Genomic DNA, 20,608 nt, shown 5'->3' with positions numbered 1-20,608 from the left:
AGGGCTCCCAGACTACGACAAAACGTTCAAGCCCATTGTATCCGAACATCTGGGACATGCTACAGGTGTACTCGCCCAATCACACGGCATCTGCCTACGCCCTATAGGATATTATTCCTGTCGGCTGGATGCGATAGCAAGAGGAGGCCCATCGTGTCTGCGAGCTGTCTTTGCTGCACAAGCCTTGTTTGACAAAACTTTGGACTTGGCTCTCGGACTCTGCCTCGTTCTGCTTGCTCCCATGACATTGCTCCCATACTCCACCAAGATCCAGCCGAAACATCTGTCCATTGCCAGACACTTGAGACTCCTGTGTTTCTACCTTCTAGACAACATTACTCTTACGTTGTCAAACACCGAAACCTACCACCCTACTTCCACTTCTCGAGGGGGGTAAGGAGGAGGAGTCTTGACTTGTCACCCCATAACTGCATCGAACGAATGCGGCTGGAAACCACGCATCTCCATCTCCCCACCGTGAGTGAAATACCCCTGCAGGATCCAGGTCACCACTGAAAACTCGGTTCTCCAAACTGAAACCTTACCGCCGGTGATGCCACAGGTGGCAGAGCTGCAAGCACTTACTACAGCATGTAAATTGGCAGAGGGAAAAAGAGCCAACATTCATACGGACTCAAGATATGCTTTCAGCGTTGCCCATGATTTTGGTGTTATCTGGAAGGACAGAGGGTTCCTGATGGCTGCAGGAACACCTGTGAAACACAGCTCAGCCATCAAGGACTTGATGGACGCCCTGCTTCTCCCAACCCAAGTGACTATTCTAAAGTAAAGCACACGACAAACTAAACTCGAAGGAAGCTCGAGGCAATCTAGACGATTCAGCTGCCAAACAGACAGGCAGTGTTCCACGGGAAGTGGACAGCAGGGTGGTAGAAGAAGACCACCCTGTGCTTATCCTACAGACTCTCCCAGTGGACAGAGTTTATCTGAAATAATTACAGGAAGCAGCAAGTCCGGATGAGAAGGAAAGCTGGAAAACGGAGAGGAGGAACTCTCAGAGATGGACTATTCGAGTGCAGCAAGAAGCCTTGTCTACCCAGGAGTATGTACCCAGCCATGGTGCAATGGGGAAATGGAACTGCCCACTTGACAAAGACTCTTATGAACTTATGAGTTACTTCATTGACCAACAACTTCTGCAGATCATGCACTATCTGCAACAAATGTAACCCAGAATGTACAGAAAAGGCACAGAAGAAGCACCTGGCAAAAGCTCTATACCCCTTCCAGAGGATACAAATTGATCACTCCCAAATGCCAAAGGAGTGACAGATTCGAATACGCCCTAGTGCAGGTGGACATGACTGCCAGGACCACAGCTAAGGAACTACTGAGTGAGATAGTATGTAGATTTGAGGTCCCAGAGGTGATAGAGAGTGATCAGGCCCAGCCTTCACAGCAACCCTTACAAAAGATTAGGGCAGCACTGGGGGTTCAGTTGGCTCTACACACCCCGGGGGAAATATACCCTATCCCCCTTATAAAATTTAGTTTGGTTCAGCCCCAGACTTGGCTGTCACTTTCCACAACAGTTACAGTTGCAATCTGATGTGTTGACTAATTATGTGACCTCATTATCACGAGAATTAACCCAAATGCATGTCCAGGTGTTTTCTTCCATTCCAGATCCTGAATTAGATACAGGAACACACCAACTACTGCCTGGAGATTGGGGGCTGGTAAAGAAATTTGTGAGAAAACATTCTCTTGAACCCAGATATGATGGTCCATTCCAAGTTTTGCTGACCACAGCCACCTCAGTGGAATTGGCCGGGAAGAACACCTGAATACACGCCTCCCACTGCAAGAAAGCTCCACCCCCAAGGACAAGATCCCGCCCACTTCATGACGACCATGCTGCATATCCTTTTTCTGTTTGGTCTAGGGGGGAGGCCCAGGAGGGGGTCATCACAAAAAATGATAACATAATTACATTTTGGTACAACTCTTCAGGTACACATGTGACCACCTTTACCTTTGATTACTGTGACATAGTACCTTGTCCGTTTGACTTTTTCATGGCAATGCCATTGGTACAGTGACATCCCTGATGGTAAGGATATATATGTGTGTTTTACAGACAGTTACTGGGGCCAGAATTGTGGTTCCTGGGAGGGACAGTGGGTTGGAACATAGGACCAGATTAGAGGGTATCTGGACCGGTGAATGTGCCCTTAAAAAGGTCATTATGCCCCTCCATATCCTAGCAGAAGATACCCCTGATACATACACTGACCCAGCACACAGTCAGAGGAGGAAGCGAGCAGCTCTCTCCGGAAGCTTTGACACTCATGTGTACATAGATGCTATAGGGGTCCCAAGGGGGGTCCCTGATGAATTCAAAGCCAGGGAATTGCTGATCAGTTACCCCCCCACTTCCTACATGACATTCCAGAACCGGATGGCCTTAGACATGCTGTTAGCTGAGAAAGGAGGTGTCTGTAAAATGATAGAAAAAAAAAAAAACGGGAACCTGTTGCACCTACATTCCTGATAATACCGGCCCAAATGGTAAAGTAACTTTAGCTATAAAGAAATTAGAGGATCTGTCATTGGAATTGAAGAAGAACTCCGGTATTACAGACCCATGGGATCAATATTTTAGCTGGATGAGTGGGTGGCAGAAGGTGCTCGCCCAGATAGGGGTAACGGTACTAATAATCCTGGTTCTTTTAGCCCTGATTGTATGCTGTATTCTACCTTTCGTAAAGAAGTTAATAAGCAAGGCTGTAGACAACAGCACACCTACATTTCTCCACCAAGAAGAAGAGGACCCTCTTATGATGGAGGGTGACAAACCCTTCACTCCTCTACAGTCACTTCCTGTCCAAAATCTCACAATCCTCTAGGGTTATAGGGGTAGATAGCACCTGATTGCCCTTCTCCAGCTGTATCGAGGGGGGTAGTGAACTAGTTGCTGCCTAACTCTATATACAGCCTAAAAAGAGTTGCTGAGGAGAATGGGCCAGGTGAGTAGGACCTTTTAGATGAGGGACAGAAGAAAATAGCCATTTTAGGGGGGACTGTTAAGGAATCCAATGTACATAATGATAATCAGAAAATGTCTATTTGCTTATGTGTATACATGTTCCTTACTTATTATGTAGTATACAGATTGACTATATGTTCGGAGCCAAGATGGCGTCCACTCCCTACATCCCACGCATTAGAAGAATTCATTTGAGATAACAGAACCAGCTTCAACCAAACTTCAAGCATCAAGTTTCTTAATTTCTCTTGTATTGTAACCAATGAGATGTACCAATTAGACTGACATAGCAATGACGTATCTTTCTGTATAAAATATTAACACCGCCCACCAATAAATCAGTATTTAGAAGTAGCCTGAGCTGAACATATCTCAGAGAGTGTTTACTTCTAATGTGCATGCACATTTATACTTTTTAATTAGGAATAGCAGCAGATAACCAAGAACTGATTTATAGTTCTAATCCATTTCATAGGTACTGTAAAAATCTCTTAAACGTGCGCCGTTTAGGAGATATTTACCTTGTAGTTGTGCCGATGATGTCAGCGGCACATGCGCTGTGAAGAAATGGCCCTCAGTGTCTACCTGCCTCCAGTGGCTGCAGGTGGACATTTTTTTTTGGGGGGGGGGGGGGGCGGCAAACAGTATGCAACCGTCGCTCGGTCAGTTGGACTGGATGGTCAGTTGCACTTACCCCATCATGACTTTTCAGGCTCGGCAGTGGCCTCCTGTTCCCCTGCTCTCCACGGGTCCCCATGGCAGCAGCTTCCATTTCCTCCATCTTTCTCGCCAGCCAATCGGGAGTCTTCTCTTTTCAGCTAATCAGAAAATGGGTCTAACACCCGCTTCTGATTGCCCATATTGAGGATTAGTGTTACAACAGCTATGCATGAATCTATCCATTATTCATATAGGGGGTGGTGAAGATAGAGGTGGCGGCACCGGGTGCCCCTAATGACGGGCCGCCACTGTCATGCAATTTCTTCACTAGCAAGTACCATGACTGACGGCTTCCACGCCCATGCGCAGGAGTGACGTCTCATGACTCCGGCTAGTCACAGAGCTGGAGTCCACGGCCCCGGAAGGAAGAGGGACGATACATACAAGCCCATTATGCTAGCCCATTATATTCTCTGTTGTAACACACCTGGGTAGGCTCAGAGCGCACTCTCTGCGCCCTGAGCCCACCCTATATTGAAGCCTATTAGAGCCTTTGGCTCTAATCGATGCTTCAAAAAAAACAGCCCCTCTGCATTGGATTCCTTGCGACGGTGTCCTCAAAGGGGCCAGACGCATGGATAGGGAAAGTGGCGATGGACCTGCTTCCTGATTGGCCGGGAGGAGGATCAGTGTTACAACAGTAAATATTGATTCACTTTTGTAACACACTTGGGTGGGCTCTCTCTGCACTCTCTGCGACCCGAGCCCACCCTATACTGAAGCCTATTAGAGCCTCTGTCTCTAATCGATGCTTCAAAAAAACAGCCCCTCCGCATTGGAATCCATGCGCCGGTGTCCTGAAAGGGGCCGCACGCATGGATAGGGGAGGCGCCGATGGACGGGGGTGGCACCCGAGCGGCATTAATGGACAGGCCGCCCTACCTACTCCCCATCAAGGTTTTATCCCCTCAATAAAATACAAAATTTTTACTTTGGGAGACTGTGGAAATTTGGAATGCCTAGTTGTGGAGGGTGGGGGATCCCTTTTCATCTGCAGCTTCTACGTGGGGTGTACTACACTAGTGTGCTAGGAGACTGGAGCTCTGCTAAGAAAAAGTATCTCAAAAGTAAAAGGTCTCATTCACAGACTTTTTTGTCCAAGCAGCGGATTCTTGCAGCTGGAATCACAGATGGTTTCAGACAGTTGTGGCTACTCAGCCTTACCTGTGGGTACAGATGACAGATGATTGGCCCTGGACGCTATCTGTCTGCATCTGTTCCTTGCCACAGGCAACAGATGGATGTGCAGATATTACAGTATGAGATAGCTGCAGCTCCTTTCCTCCTGTCATTGATTTATACTGGCTGAGCAGCCACAGCTATCTAAAACCTTCCGTGATTCCAGCCAGCCACAAGAATCTGCTGATTCTTGCACGGGGATCTGCTCTCTGCTTTAAAAAGCCCATGTGAATGAGGCCTAACTATATTTTTACTAGCCTTTTTGTTCTTTTTTTTATTCCGTTTTTTTCTTCAATCGATATACTCAATTCACCGTCAATATTTTTCCTCAATAGGGACGTTAATTAAGACAAAAACACTGCTTGAGCTAGTCTCTAAACAGCAGCAATCCAGATTGGCGTATTCTCAGAAAAAACGTAAACTGTACCTGGGATCTGCTGGACCAAAGATTGCAGGGCTAGCTTAAAAAGTGACCTTTGGGCACTCCACATTGTGGCTTTTTCCAGGCCGTTGTATACTGTTAGCCGCAGAGTGCTTTACAGGCCCAGAGCTGTGGCACAGCCTCTGGTGTTGTCTCTGAGGCCAGTTTGGCTGAAGAACTGAGAGATACCTCATAATTAGTACAGTTGGGTGCCATTTTCCCACCACTGACATCTTTCAGCCATAATCCACTAGGTTTAATGTTGCATGCACTCCTCCCACCATTTAGCCTACAGGAAACACCACCCTGCTGCTGTTCCTACTTCTGAAACACTTCATGGATCATTTGTTGTCGTTGACTTGGTGACCTGCGGCCCTTATGAGCATCAGCTGTTTGGGTTTGTGAGTACACTAGACCTTGCCTCACTTTGGGCCTAGTTTTCTGTTACATAGTGCAACATGTTGCACTCAAAGGGCAGCCCCTGTGCCATAGGTGACCTCAACTCATACTCCTCTATTGCTTCTAGGAGCAATTTCTTAATATGCCAAAAGCCCTATGTCTCAGTGAGGACCTATTTGTTCATCCTACTTAATTTATTCCCTTGCAATTTTAGTGCTCAAGCTTCCCCCTGTAGCTTATACTTTTTACCTTTGAATCAGCAGCCTACCCTATCCTTGGTTATGGTATCCCACTCATACTCACAGTCCTCCTTGCAGAGGAGTCCTCTTCTATCTCGGACACAGGGAGATTTTCACTAACAGAAGAGAAATCAGCACAAGGGACACATCTTACTGACTATAAGTTGTGTTGTGCTGATTTTTCCGTTTGTGATTTTGGATGTACTTAGGCTTTCAAGTGATTATAAAGTACATTTAAAAAAAAATAACAAACATATCATACTAACGAGCTCCCCAATCTTCACTCTCGACTATTCTTCTTCTCTGTGTGCCACCACAGGAAGCCACATCCTATGGTAGAGCATGTGCAGGCTTGATCCATAGCCAGGCTGTATGTAATTATTGACACCCATAGTGTGGCTAGGCCCCTCCTACTCCTAAGTGGATTTGATTGACAGCAGCAGGAGCCAGAGACTCCCTCTGCTGCCTTCATGTCCAGTGAGGAGAGAGAGCAGTGCTGCTGCACTTGGGCACAGTGCTGGATCAAGATCAGACTCAGGTAAGCATTTGGGGGGGGGGGGGGGGGAGAGCTGAACATAGAAGGTTTTCTACCTTAATACAGAGAATGCAATAAGGTAAAAAAATAAAATAATAATCCTTAAATCTTTACAACCACTTTACGAAGGATTACAGATTAGTATACTTCAATTTTTTACCAGCTTAATGCCCTGTACACACGGTCGTAAATTCCGACAGAAAAAGTCAGATCGGATTATGTTGTTGGAAAATCCGATCATGTGTGAGCTCTATCGGACTTTTTCCGTTGGAATTTCAGACGGAAAAAGTTTGAGAGCAGGATCTAAAGTTTTTCCGTCAATAAAATCCGTTCTGACTTTTTCCGATCGTGTGTAGAAAATTCCTCCACACAAAGTGCCACACATGCTCAGAAAAAATTTGCAGACTAAAGTTATTGGCTACTGGCCTCTACGTAGTCCCGTCGTACATTTTGTACTTCACCTCATTCCGAACGATCGGATTTTCCGACAACTTTATTCGACCGTGTGTATGGGATAGGTTACATAGCCTGTCGGCCAGATATACCATGCTTTTTTATGAATTACTCTGCCTTTGCATATTTTATTTTGATGGCTTGTACCTTCATGAATTATGTTTTTTTATATATTTTTAAATAAATTATTTTTTGTATTGGAGTGATCTACTCTATGTGGAGGCCTTTTTTCTATTTTTTTTTCCCCCCATTATACTTACCTTCACGTGCACAATCACACTTTCCATGGAGTTCAAGACACTGACAATCTACATTGGATATCTTGATTGAAAGTTGGGAGTTCGTCCATCACCTTTGGAGGACCATTTGCGGTGGATTCATTTCGATGCATGATTGACTCACCATCATGGTGTGTGGCTCCACACCTTAGGGTAAGAGTGCCCATTATATTTCTTTATTAAGTGTGCCTGCTATCTCCTTACAAGAGTTTTGCTGGTGGAATTTGGACCGCAAAGTATCAACATTTCCACACCACTGTATACAGTGGCTTAGGAAAGTATTCGGCCCCCTTGAACTTTTCAACCTTTTGCCACATTTCAGGCTTCAAACATAAAGATATAAAATTTAAATTTTTTGTGAAGAATCACCGACAAGTGGGACACAATTGTGAAGTGGAACGAAATCTATTGGATAATTTAAACTTTTTTAGCAAATAAAAAACTGAAAAGTGGTGCGTGCAAAATTATTCGGCCCCTTTACTTTCAGTGCAGCAAACTCACTCCAGAAGTTCAGCGAGGATCTCTGAATGATCCAATGTTGTCCTAAATGACTGATGGTGATAAATAGAATCCACCTTAGTGTAATCAAGTCTCTGTATAAATGCACCTGCTCTGTGATAGTCTCAGGGTTCTGTTGAAAGCGAGAGAGCATCATGAAGACCAAGGAACACACCAGGCAGGTCCGTAATACTGTTGTGGAGAAGTTTAAAGCCGGATTTGGATACAAAAAGATTTCCCAAGCTTTAAACATCCCAAGGAGCACTGTGCAAGCGATCATTTTGAAATGGAAGGAGTATCAGACCACTGCAAATCTACCAAGACCTGGCCGTCCCTCTAAACTTTCAGCTCAGACAAGGAGAAGACTGATCAGAGATGCAGCCAAGAGGCCCATGATCACTCTGGATGAACTGCAGAGAACTACAGCTGAGGTGGGAGAGTCTGTCCATAGGACAACAATCAGTCGTACGCTGCACAAATCTGGCCTTTATGGAAGAGTGGCAAGAAGAAAGCCATTTCTCAAAGATATCCATAAAAAGTCTCGTCTAAAGTTTTCCACAAGCCACCTGGGAGACACACCAAACATGTGGAAGAAGGTGCTCTGGTCAGATGAAACCAAAATCAAACTTTTTGCCCACAATGCAAAACGATATGTTTGGCGTAAAAGCAACACAGCTCATCACCCTCAACACACCATCCCCACTGTCAAACATGGTGGTGGCAGCATCATGGTTTGGGCCTGCTTTTCTTCAGCGGGGACAGGGAAGATGGTTAAAATTGAGTGGAAGATGGATGCAGCCAAATACAGGACCATTCTGGATGAAAACCTGTTGGAGTCTGCAAAAGACCTGAAACTGGGACGGAGATTTATCTTCCAACAACACAATGATCCCAAACATACAGCACAATCTACAAAGGAATGGTTCACAAATAAACGTATCCAGGTGTTAGAATGGCCAAGTCAAAGTCCAGACCTGAATCCAATCGAGAATCTGTGGAAAGAGCTGAAAACTGCTGTTCACAAACGCTCTCCATCCAACCTCACTGAGCTTGAGCTGTTTTGCAAGGAAGAATGGGCAAGAATTTCAGTCTCTCGATGTGCAAAACTGATAGAGACATACCCCAAGTGACTTGCAGCTGTAATCGCAGCAAAAGGTGTCTCTACAAAGTATTAACGCAAGGGGGCCGAATAATTTTGCACGTCCCACTTTTCATTTTTTTATTAGTTAAAAAAGTTTCAAAAATCCAATAGATTTCATTCCACTTCACAATTGTGTCCCACTTGTTGGTGATTCTTCACAAAAAATTAAAATTTTATATCTTTATGTTTTGAAGCCTGAAATGTGGCAAAAGGTTGAAAAGTTCAAGGGGGCCGAATACTTTCGCAAGGCACTGTACATTTGAAGTCCCCCTTATCAGAACTGGATTGTGTTTCATGAAGGACTGACTAATCAGTGTTGTGGCAGTAAACTTTACTTGATTTCCCATGTGATTTTTGATTCTATGTTCAGGATACTTTACATTTATTATGAACTGCACAGTTTTTTATATTAATAATTTTTCTGGATTTAATGTCATGAAATTCTTTATATAATATTTCTTTGTCTCACTATTATTGCTTGGTTTACTGCCACTAGTGAGTTTATCTCCCTGATTGTTTATCACATTTCTATTTATGATTACTTGAGCACTGAGCACGCCACTGTCAACGGCGATATGCTGAGAGTGGCGCCCCTCTATGCGCATGCGCGGGAGTGACGTTATCGCGGCTTCGCCGAATGACAGCGGCGGAGCAGCAATACCCACCGAGAAGATGGATGCGCCGGACTACAGGGGACAGCGGTGACTTCGCTGGCTCCTGTGTCAGGTAAGTGACACATAATGGACTACTATGCGATGCATAGTAGTCCATTATGCTTTACTTTTGCAGGGAATGAAAGAGAAAGTAAACTCATCAGGGTTTACTTCCTCTTTAATATAGCGCTGCGTTTTTTGTTTATTTTTGATTTCACAATTCATCATTGTTGATGCTGGCTGCTACACTTTTCACTTTATTTTGGTAGCGCAACTATATTTATATTTTTTATTGGTCCTACACTTAACTGATTGAGGCCTAAAGCTACTTGAGGTAATTTTTTTCTCTTTAGTTGTGATGATCTTTCTTGGTCTGGAGCATTAGGCTGATCCTCTGTACCCCCTTATTGGTCAAGGCAATTTTCTTATTGGTTGATCCTCTAGTCTTTGTTCAGACGTTGATTTCTTCAGATACCCTTGTGGTATGATCTCCACATCTGTTGGATCTCTTAGTGGCTACTACCCACCCCTGAGTTGAACTGCTTTCGGATGTCCCACTCCAAAGACATGCTGGTAGGTTAATTAGACCTTGTCTAAAAAAAAATAAAAAAAATGGCCTTAATATGTGTGTATGTGTATGTCAATGTTGTATGTGTTTGTAAGCGTGTCAGGACCTTACGGGATAAAGGACCACACAAAGCCACAGATGGACTCTGGTGGCAAGAAAGCGCCCTGAGGCGATTCAGTTTGCATAGGTAGCGCTATACAAGTCACTCACTCATTCAATAGTTTAAGGAATTCTACAATTCATGTGTCCCTTAATGGACAATAAAGAAATGCGATTTTTTTTACTTACTGTCCATTAAAGGATAAATGTCCCATCCCACTCTCTCACTAGCTCTTTGTCCTGCTTGCTCACAAAACTGAAGCATGACAGTAGGAGGTGGGATTATACAGGGGCTGGCTAAATGTGGTGGTGGTAATAATTTTTTAATAATAAACATTTCATATTACCTGCTCTGTGCAATGGTTTTGCACAGAGCAACCCTGCTCCTCATCTTCTAGGGTCCCCCGTCGGCACTTGTGGCTCCTCCTCCCTTCCAAGTGCCAATAGCAAGACACTTACTATGAGGGCTTTTGTGTAGGATCAATCCTAAGCAGGGCTATGAGTGTCCCTTGACACACACAGCATGAATTGGCCCCCGCTCTATTCTCACAGGTGGTGATTGACAGCAGCAAGAACAAATGGCTTCCACTGCTGCCTCCGTGTCCAGTGAGGGGAGAGAGAGAGAGAGAGAGGGGAGAGAGGAGAGAGCTGTTGCTCTTAGGCACAGTGCTGGATCAAGATCAGGCTTAAGTAAGTATTTAGAGAGAGTTGGAGGGAGAGTTGAACACATTAAGATAAAAAACCTTCTGCCCTTACAACCACATTAGGAATTTCTACAGGTCCTGTGTCCCTCAACAGACTTTAAGAAAAAGAATTTATGGTACGTACGAAAATCCTATTTTGTAAATCAGGTTCCCCAGGGTCATGGAAAAGACACCAAGCTCAATTCACAAAGCTATAATAATTTCGATTTGCCATAGCGACAAGCATTTTTAGCTTTTCGAAAAAAAAAGCTGAAAATAAAGATCATTATACAAATAACTACAAATAGCTTACAGAATTGACCCTATTCAATGGTATTTGCATAAACATAAAAGCTGTCTGATTTTCATTTTTCATCATTGCAAAAAAAAAATTTCATTGGAAAGGTTTTTTTTTTTCAGTATTGAAATATATGCTGTGAGGCACTGGCTAGTAGGTTAGTGGAGGGTGTATACTGTATGTGTCACCTAGTTTACTCACCTACACATTGTGGGAGGCTCCAGGGTTGATGACCGATATAGGGAAAGCAAACGTGTTTTTGTAGAATCATAATAAATTCTGTACTGGGTTCTGGAACCCGGAGGATTTGCAGAATTTGATTGGAATAATCCTCCATTCCTAGGTCCACATCCTACCTGGTAGTCAGACCTTGTTATCTGTCTCAGCTGTACACAGGCTTATATGTGAGCATACCAATGGTCAGGTCTTCAGGCCTGTCTTTTGCTCTCTGCTGTGGGAGCTGCTGCAGTATGAAAAGACTAAGTGCTGACATAACACTAAAAAGATACAGGTGCTGCCTGTTTGATTTGGAGAACCCTATTAAGGGGGTCCCTATTAGTCAGAAATTGATCTGAGTTTTTTAGTTTTTTCTAACAAATACGTAGTTATTTTACACAAAAATATTCTACATTATTAGTTTAGTCTTTTAGTTGGACAATCAGATGTTTTGTATATTTTATGCTATAGACATGATGTACAAAGCCCTCCTGTACTGAAACTACTGCATGTTTTTTTGCTGCCTTACTGAATAAAAGTGCAAGACAAGCCTGCTCTTACTGCTCCTGGGTATCCTGGTCTCATGCATGGTTTAGCACTGCCACTAGCAGTCTAGCCTATTCCTCTTAAAACTTAGTGCTCAGGTGTAAGCAGTGCCTTAATATTATAGAAATCTATTATTGAATCCAAACAAGGAACTTGGAAAAAAAAAAAAAAAGCTTTTATTGGGCAAACAATAATCAACCGACTAATCAGCTACTGCAGGAGGTGAACCTCTTAATTGCCCCACAGATACAAGAGCTATCTGAAGCCCACCAGGCCTCTTTAGAGGAACAACACCAAGAGAACCAGGCCAAACCCATGGGAAATTTTTACATGTTAGCAGGCCACATGCCCAATCAGCTGCAGCCGTGAAATTCCTCAATGCAGCCACACATAATAAAAGGGCAGGGATGCTGGTCACATTATATCTACAGCGGCAGATGCAGGCGCTGTCAGAGAGACAGACAGTGGGACAGGGGTTGATGAATACACCTTGACAGCTGGGGCAGAGTGCTTTACAGCAATTGAAGGGGCAGAATAATTTTGAGTTAACAGATACTAGGTGTCTCAACCCTCCCCCCCAGAAAAAAACAAATGACAATACTTAAAGAGGTTGTAAATGTCCATTTTCAAGTTGTACCTATAGGTAAGCCTATAATTAGGCTTACCTATAGGTACAGTAAATATCTCCTAAACGTGCACCATTTAGGAGATACTTACTTTGTACTGCGCTGATGATGTCATCAGCGCATGCGCTGTGAAGAAACGGCCCTCTGTGCCGTTTCTTTACTAGCGAGTGCAGTGACTGCCAGACAGTCACAGAGCTGGAGTTCGTGGCCCCCAGGAAGGAAGAAGGGCGAACATGGATGCGGCCAGTGGGGACAGCATGGGCTTTTCAGGTAAGTGTCACATAATGTACTAGTATGTGATGCATACTAGCACATTATGCTTTTACTTTGCAGGGAACAAAAAAAGTAAGTAAATCCCATCAGGGTTTACTTCCTCTGTAAAGGGATGTCTAATCCAACCTCGCATACATAGAGAACCGTCAGGCTTATCTGAGGCCTTCAGGCTTATCTGAACAGTGACAAATTACCCACAAAGCACCCTAGCTCTAAAATCTTGTACACACGATCGGATTTTCCGACGGGAATTGTGTGATGACAGGCTGTTGGCGGAAAATCTGACCGCTTGTACGCTCCATCATCAGACAATTGTTGGCCAACTTTCTGTGGACTAATGTTGGATGACAGGTTTACAAATTTTCCGTGGACAACGGTGTGTTGACGGATTTTCCGAGTGTATGTACACAAGTCCGTCAGACAAAAGTCCAAAGTACAAACACGCATGCTCGGAATCAATGCTCACCAAACACAACATTAGCAGAAGGTGCCCAAAGGGTGGCGCTAAAGAGGTGAAAAACCACGTAGTACTTCACTACATTCGTGTTTGTTGGCCAACAATTGTATGCTGTTTATATATTAAGTTTCTGGCCAGCGCTCTTCAGACAAAAGTCAGACGCTTTGTCTGCGGAAAATCCGATTGTCTGTACAAAGCTTTAGTTATCTGAAATGACCCATTTTGGTTAGTGTAAGTTTCTATTTTAGAAAAAAAAACTTTGATTTGTACTTCATGTGAACACAGACTAGAGTGATAGATTATGCCATTCAGATCCCCCTAGCTGTATTCAGTTAGATTCACATTTCACAGGGGGTATAAAAAAAATTCTAGTTTTATAGATATAATGTATATGGCACAAAAAATATGTATTAAAAAAAAATCTATTGGCATCTACAGATTATAATATTCAAACATTTTTCTTGCTTTTTATACCAATCATCTAATCAGTTATTTACCACTCCTGTCTGAAATTAGAATACCTAGTGGTGTCTGCATTGTGTCTCATTCAAGAGAACAGAAATAAATAAAATAACTCAGCAATTAAAAATGTATACAGTATATATTCTGCTTAAACATCAACACAAAACAATATACACAAATGCTGAAGCTCACAAATAAATATTACATAAAAGATGAGTTTCAAATGTAACCAGTCAAAGTAGGTATTGTAAATATCAGAAAAGCTCCTCCTCTGGTTCCTGCTTAGGCTTGGAAAATACCCGTACCATTCCTTGGGATCACTGCTTACTACAATCAGAGGTACGTACATCTAATACACAAGAGGTGAGAAGGTAATTGAAAGTGTTACTAAACCCACAACAGTAAAATCAGTCTGTATTTGCAGTAAAGCATACTTGTTATACTCACTGTGGAACCTAAAGGCTGTTTGATTCCGTCTTCTCTGATCCTCCCCTTCTTCCATAGTCCACAACCCATCTGCTGAGCCTTGGGGGGCACTCTGCACATGCTCAGTTTGGTGTGCATTGCTAGAGAATTATTATTTTTTTTTCTTGGGAGGGTGCATGTGATCAGCACAGGGCCAATCAGCGCTGTGCAGACAGAAGGTCTTGGGTCCTGCAGCCTCATAGGGCAGTCATAGTAAAAGGAAAAATCCTTCTACAAGCTTTAACCAGACTGATAGAAGTCACAAGACTGCTATATACTGCTGATGAGACACAGTATTTAGCAGTTTATTTTACTAAAATAATTGCATGTCCATGTTCTGTGTAATGTGGGAGACCAGATATATTGAATGCAGGGTCCTGGGTTTAGTAACACTTTAGGAATGGCAGATTAGTGAGGAATATTTCTACATCATCTGCACCTCCAAAGCCCCCCTATTCCAACAGAGCAGTATTCCCTTAGTCTGAAACAGGGCTAAGTTTTCTTCAAGGTTTATGTCTGGGCAAAAAAAAAAAAAAATGTATGCACGCCTCATCACATTTTGTAAAAATGCTGCAAGTACAGTTATTCAGGGAGTTCCTAACTTCTATGAGCCCTATGTTTTCACCTACTGGACTAAAGAACAAATCCTCCTCTTCGTCTCAACAATCTCTCCCTATTTATGTTATCAGCACTTCCTCACCTGTACTAAGAATTATTCAAAATATAAATGGTGAAAAGAGGGTGGTGATGTCATCATGTAGTTATGCTATCCATTAGGGGTGCAACGGATCGTCACCGAGTGCTCCGCGGTCTCGGCCTTAGGAAAGGATGCGGCTTTGGCCTACTTCCGGAGCGGCGGCCATCTTGGTGCACCCATCGGCGTTTACAATGTGATCGCTCCGTCAAATGGCGGAGCGATCACTTGTAAACAAAACTGGCGTCATGATGATGCCAGTTCCTCTCTCTCCTCTGTGTACAGATCTGTACAGTGGGGGGGGGGGGGGGAGCACTGTGGGCTGCATCTGTTGTGCCCACAGCTCTGTTCTGTGACAATTGCAGTCACAGCCATCCCTTCATACTCTGCCAATACTCTGCCATACCCTACCAATACTCTGCCAATACCCTGCCAATGCTCTGCCAATACCATGCCATACCCTGCCAATACTATGCCATACCCTGCCAATACTCTGCCATACCCTACCAATACTCTGCAATACCCTGCCATACCCTGCCAATACTCTGCCATAACCCTGCCAATACACTGCCATACCCAGCCATACCCGGTAATACCCAGTCATACTCAGCGATACCCAGCCGATACTATGCCATACCCTGCCAATACTATGCCATACCCTGCCAATACTATGCCATACCCTGCCAATACTCTGCCATACCCTACCAATACTCTGCAATACCCTGCCAATACCCTGCCATACCCTGCCAATACTCTGCAATACTCTGCCATACACTGCCAATACTCTGCAATACCCTGCCAATACTCTGCCATACCCTGCCAATACTCTGCAATACCCTGCCAATACTCTGCCATACCCAGCCATACCCGGTAATACCCAGCCATACTTAGCGATACTCAGCCGTACGCAGCCATGCTCAGCCAATATTACAGTGGGGGAGATGACGTGGATATTACAGTGGGGGAGATTGTGGATATTACAAGTGGGGGAGATGTATATTACAGTGGGGAGATTGTGGATATTACACTGGGGACTATACGGTGGTGGAATTTTCACAGGTTCTTGCAAATTCAATTATTATTTGCTGATCCAAAAAATGATCTGATCCGTGACTCTGATCCGAGGAACGGTCTGATCCGTGAGTTTTTTGATCCGTTGCACCCCTACAATCCAGTATGGAATACAATGGGCAAGGCTGACAACACTACTATGTATTTCAGCAGAGGTAGCACTGTCAATTTGCTACAGAAAGCTAGAAGCTTGATGGATTTGTGGCAGGGCCAATAGTTGCAGCTGCAGCAGTTTTTACTGACAAAACATGGAAAACTTACTGGCGGAGCACATTTTTTTACTGCCAACCTGACAAATTACAGAACTCCTATTGAAAATTAACACAGTGAATATTTAAACAGTATACACATGATATGGAAACATTGACAATACCTATAACAAAGCAATTTGCTTGATTTACACTTAAAAAGTCAACACAGTGTGAAATTAGTAGTCCCTGATATTTACTGGCAGTTGTAAAAAAATAAATAAAAATCACAGATTTTTACAAACTATCAGTAAACATACTGGCGGTTGGCAACCCTGGCCATTAGGTATTTTTAAACAGACAGAACATGAGTAAATGTGCATTAATTGCATAAAGAGATATGCTGCACATGTGTGTTTTTTATTTTTTGTATTTTGCCCCTACATACACATTAAAAGTAGAAAAACACTCAATAAGGAATATGCAACGTAAAGCTGCATACCCAAGGTTGGCAAAGGTTAGCATCAATTTAAAAGCTGATAAGCTAAGCTACCACTGGCCTGATTGGACGTATTTACAAACATCTACATATGTATATATAGATATATTAAACTATAACACCAACCTTCCAGACACAAGCATTGAAAGTTTATCAATGGGAGTTTTGCCTTGAACTGCATAACAATGCTCCCTTTCCAGCGTGACCACTTCTGCATTACAGTATGAAATGATCTTCCGGAATATAGTTAATGAGATCCCCAGGGGTTTAAAGACTGCAGTGTACACATCTTGGAATTCTTTGTCAAAGGTGACACTTCTCAGCTGGTAGGCAAGATGAATGATCTGCACAATACAGATCACAAGAAGGATGAAGTTCCAGGAGAAGACATCCGCAGCACAGACATCCAGCCAGGCCCATATAGAGGTACAGAGAAAACTCAAGGCAAAGAAGGCGTACACATATAGAAGTCCAAAGAAACCACTTCCACCCATACAACCTAACACAAAGAGAACACTGGCCAGGTGGTAAATGGATCCCTCGGCCTCTTGCCTCCACTCAGGACACACTGGATGTCCGGTAACAAGGCTTTCCCAAAAACTCACATTTTCGCCCATGGCTGCCTTGATCAAGAAGGTTTCTACATCAGGATAGCATTGTTTCTTTCCTTCAGGTCAACCATGTATGCTGTCCCCCATTTTTTCTAAATTGTGAAATGCTGCCATTTTATATTCAATCCATGATTAAGTTGGTAGCTTGACATGTTCATTACTCCAACAAGTTGTGTAAGCATTAGTGAAGAAATAGATTTGGCCATAGTGCAGTTGTCTGTGGTACCATCCTCACTCCGAACAGTACTTGTACTGATTTAAATTCACAATATACCAGTATGAAGAGCACTGCCTTAAAAAAAAAAAAAGAAACAGGAAAAAGTTAGAAGATGCTTGGGAATTTGGCTAAATAAGCAAACACTTTCTTTCGGTGATACAGTATATGCAAGAAAAGTTTTTTCTTTAAACGATTATTTTTTAAAACTGAATATGGAAGGAGTACTTTTAAATATTGTGTCGTGCTGGCAAATAATCCTTTTTGTTTTAAGACAGATATCTATCCATCTTATTGGCAGCCTTAGGTAGAGTAATTTTGTTGCAGATACAGATTTTCTCTCTAACACATTTTTTTTTTTTTGCATTGATTCCAGTGATTTGTAACTCTGTCACTGAGCCATTAACCATTTTGCAGTACTCATGGCAAGGTACAAAATCTCTGGTTCAGTAGTTAATGATATTATCCAATGCAGCTGGTGGTGATCAAGGCACACAAGCAATTTGTAGTTGCATAAAGCAGGATTGTAGTCAGCTACTGCAACAACTCTGTAGCCAGCTACAAAACTCCAAAGCAAATAAGTGAAATTTGTAGCTGCTACAAATATTTGCTGCTAAGTTTCTGGTGCAACATAACCCTTAACTTGAATTTTTTTAAATAAATGTATTGTAAACATTTAAAAGGATAAGCTAAAACCTGCAAGGAGCATGTGGAAATACTCATATGTACAAACACATATATTTTACACATATTACTAAAGTTCCATTACATGTATTCTACAGCAACATGCATATATGTCTGTTGACTTGGTATTGATCCTATCTGGCTAGTATTTACCCTTATTAAAGCATTGAAAAAATGCCCGCAGTTATATAATTATGCCGAACTCAGAAAAGTCAGTTTATCATCCTATAGGTGTGGACACTACAATAGTGTTTCAAGATAACAAAATATTTTTTTGTACACAGCAAGTTACTAATCCTTGGACAACTGGGTTGTGCCCTCAGTAAGTGGCAAACAAAAAAAATTGAAGGGCAGCCTGTAGTATAAACTCATCCCTAAATATCATAGGATCATAAATATCATAGGACCTGTACTCCTCAATGGACTTCATGAAAAAAAAATCTATGGTAAGTACAAATGGTAGGAATCTTCTCTTGTGATCAGTCAAAACTCCAGATGTATTGAGAAGCAGACAATTTATTTCTGATGTGGCCCACAACAGGGAGACATGCTTACAGGACAGAAGCTGAAGAAAAATGTCTCACAAAAGAATGTGTCTCCCCCCCCCCCCCCTTATTCCTACAGGAATACCACCTCTATGCTTCTATTGGCTGAGGAAACATAAATAACGTTGTCATGGTACACGATGGTACTTTATTTTGAGATTCATGTTCCCCGTACATTCTTAGGCTATCATATTTAGTTAAATCTATATATCCTACAACTTACTATGGAGTTAGTTAAGACAAAACAATACAACAAGTTAATACAATAATGTGCTCAGAAGTAAGTTTTTAAAAATCAGTCTCAGGAATATTGTTTTTCTAATAGTCACACAATAAACATTTAAAACTTTTCTAACATTCCCTCCTCTTTGTGTGACTATTTTATCTCAACACATTTCGAACATCTTATTTTCTTTATTGTCCTTTAAGGCACACAGGAAATATTAATTCTTAGATAACTGGGGTGACCCTAAGCACTCCATCGGAGGGGTGGGCAACTGTAACTTAGAAATCCAACAGATGTGAAAATCCTACTAGAAAAATATTCAAAGGAATAAATGCCTGAGCAAGACAAGATGAAAAAAGCAGGGCAGGTAGCTAAAGTGTAGGGCTGCTATTCTGAAAGAGGGATAGACCTTAACAATAATGTGGAGTACAAAAAAGCAACCACTGTAAGTTAAAACAGGTGAAAGAAAACTTAGACCAACAGATCAATGATACAATAATGTTTGTAAGGAAAAGGCTGAAACCTAGGATACCTATCCCTTGACCCCAGGGAAAGGAATGTTGGACAAAGTATGTTCCCACCAAGGACCAACCAGTAAACAACTGAGGGTCAGCTCAGCCCTCTTAATTGTATTCTAAAAGGAACCCTTCAAAATAAAACAAAGAAGACAAGACTACCAAGTTCCTTTTAAGGAAAGGGTGGAAGATCTATACCTATATATAAAAAGGTTAAATGAGGATGTACTGAATTCTTGTAAGTAAAGAAAATAAGTTGCGTTCACAAACAGAACCCTCCTGGGAAGGAGGAATCTTTTCAGATGGAGGGACCCAGAGGTAAAACTTTGTATCCTACATGGAAATACTGAGGGGATCGCCAACACTGTGCAGTGTAAAAAAGGCAGATATCTGTAATGACAGCCTGAGTATTCATTTTCCCTGAAAACTGCACACCTAAAGTGAAGAGCGAGTCAGCACTAAAGATGGAATCAAATATTGTCTTAAGACTTAGGAAGCTTCCCGCTTCTATAGAACCAAACCTAAGAGAGAAATATATTTACTGAAATCCAGATTCTGCAACTCAAGATAGAACCTGCTATACTTAAAGTGTAGAGACAATTTGACACTCTGACAGCATAACAGGAACTATCAGAATCCAGGGCACTGACAAGTTTTCAGTGAGGATCAAAGAACACTTGTATAGACTGAATACCTAGTGCTGTAGGAAGAATCCCAAAATCTTCTGAGAACTGAATGTAATCATTAAGAAAACTGACGTTTGAAAACTTTGGGACAGGACAAAATAAGCTGTAGGTTTAAGCCTGATGATTCAAACTGAAAGGAAGAAACTTCCCAGAGATCAAATAGAATGAGGAAACAATAACCCACAGGTAAAAATGGGGGTATACATTTGAATAGAAAGTGTATGGCTACAAGATCTACAGTTCACATGGGAGAAAGTTTTGATTACCTATAAGATATTTTAGCTGTATCATCCGAAGACTGGGTACTTCTTTGTTAAAATGGTGTGCAGCGCGAGAATTAGGAGGTTTGGACATGCCACTGTTATGTACACTATATGTTCAAAACAGATGCCTTATGCATTTTTGAATATATGTTCCAGGACCGTACCCATATGGACCATATGGACATCATTACTG

The 20,608-nt window shown here is 42.4% G+C and overlaps 1 protein-coding gene across 2 annotated transcripts in view; it reads right to left on the bottom strand.

The window, feature by feature from the left end:
• POPDC3 (popeye domain cAMP effector 3) overlaps nucleotides 1-20,608 on the bottom strand; it is a 112,778-nt gene that overhangs the window by 40,318 nt on the left and 51,852 nt on the right. For both annotated transcript variants that reach the window (XM_077487185.1, XM_077487184.1), the window contains exon 2: nucleotides 16,798-17,574. In XM_077487185.1, coding sequence (XP_077343311.1) covers nucleotides 16,798-17,288 — 491 coding nt within the window. In that variant the 5' untranslated portion in view covers nucleotides 17,289-17,574. The remainder of the gene's footprint in view (nucleotides 1-16,797; nucleotides 17,575-20,608) is intronic.

The sequence above is a fragment of the Lithobates pipiens genome, unplaced genomic scaffold (genome assembly GCF_037356315.1).
Source record: "Lithobates pipiens isolate NorthernLeopardFrog02 unplaced genomic scaffold, aLitPip1_a1.2 Scaffold_18, whole genome shotgun sequence".
NCBI lineage: Eukaryota > Metazoa > Chordata > Amphibia > Anura > Ranidae > Lithobates > Lithobates pipiens.
Note: the sequence above shows the minus strand (reverse complement) of the source record. Positions and strands in the feature narration are given on the sequence as shown.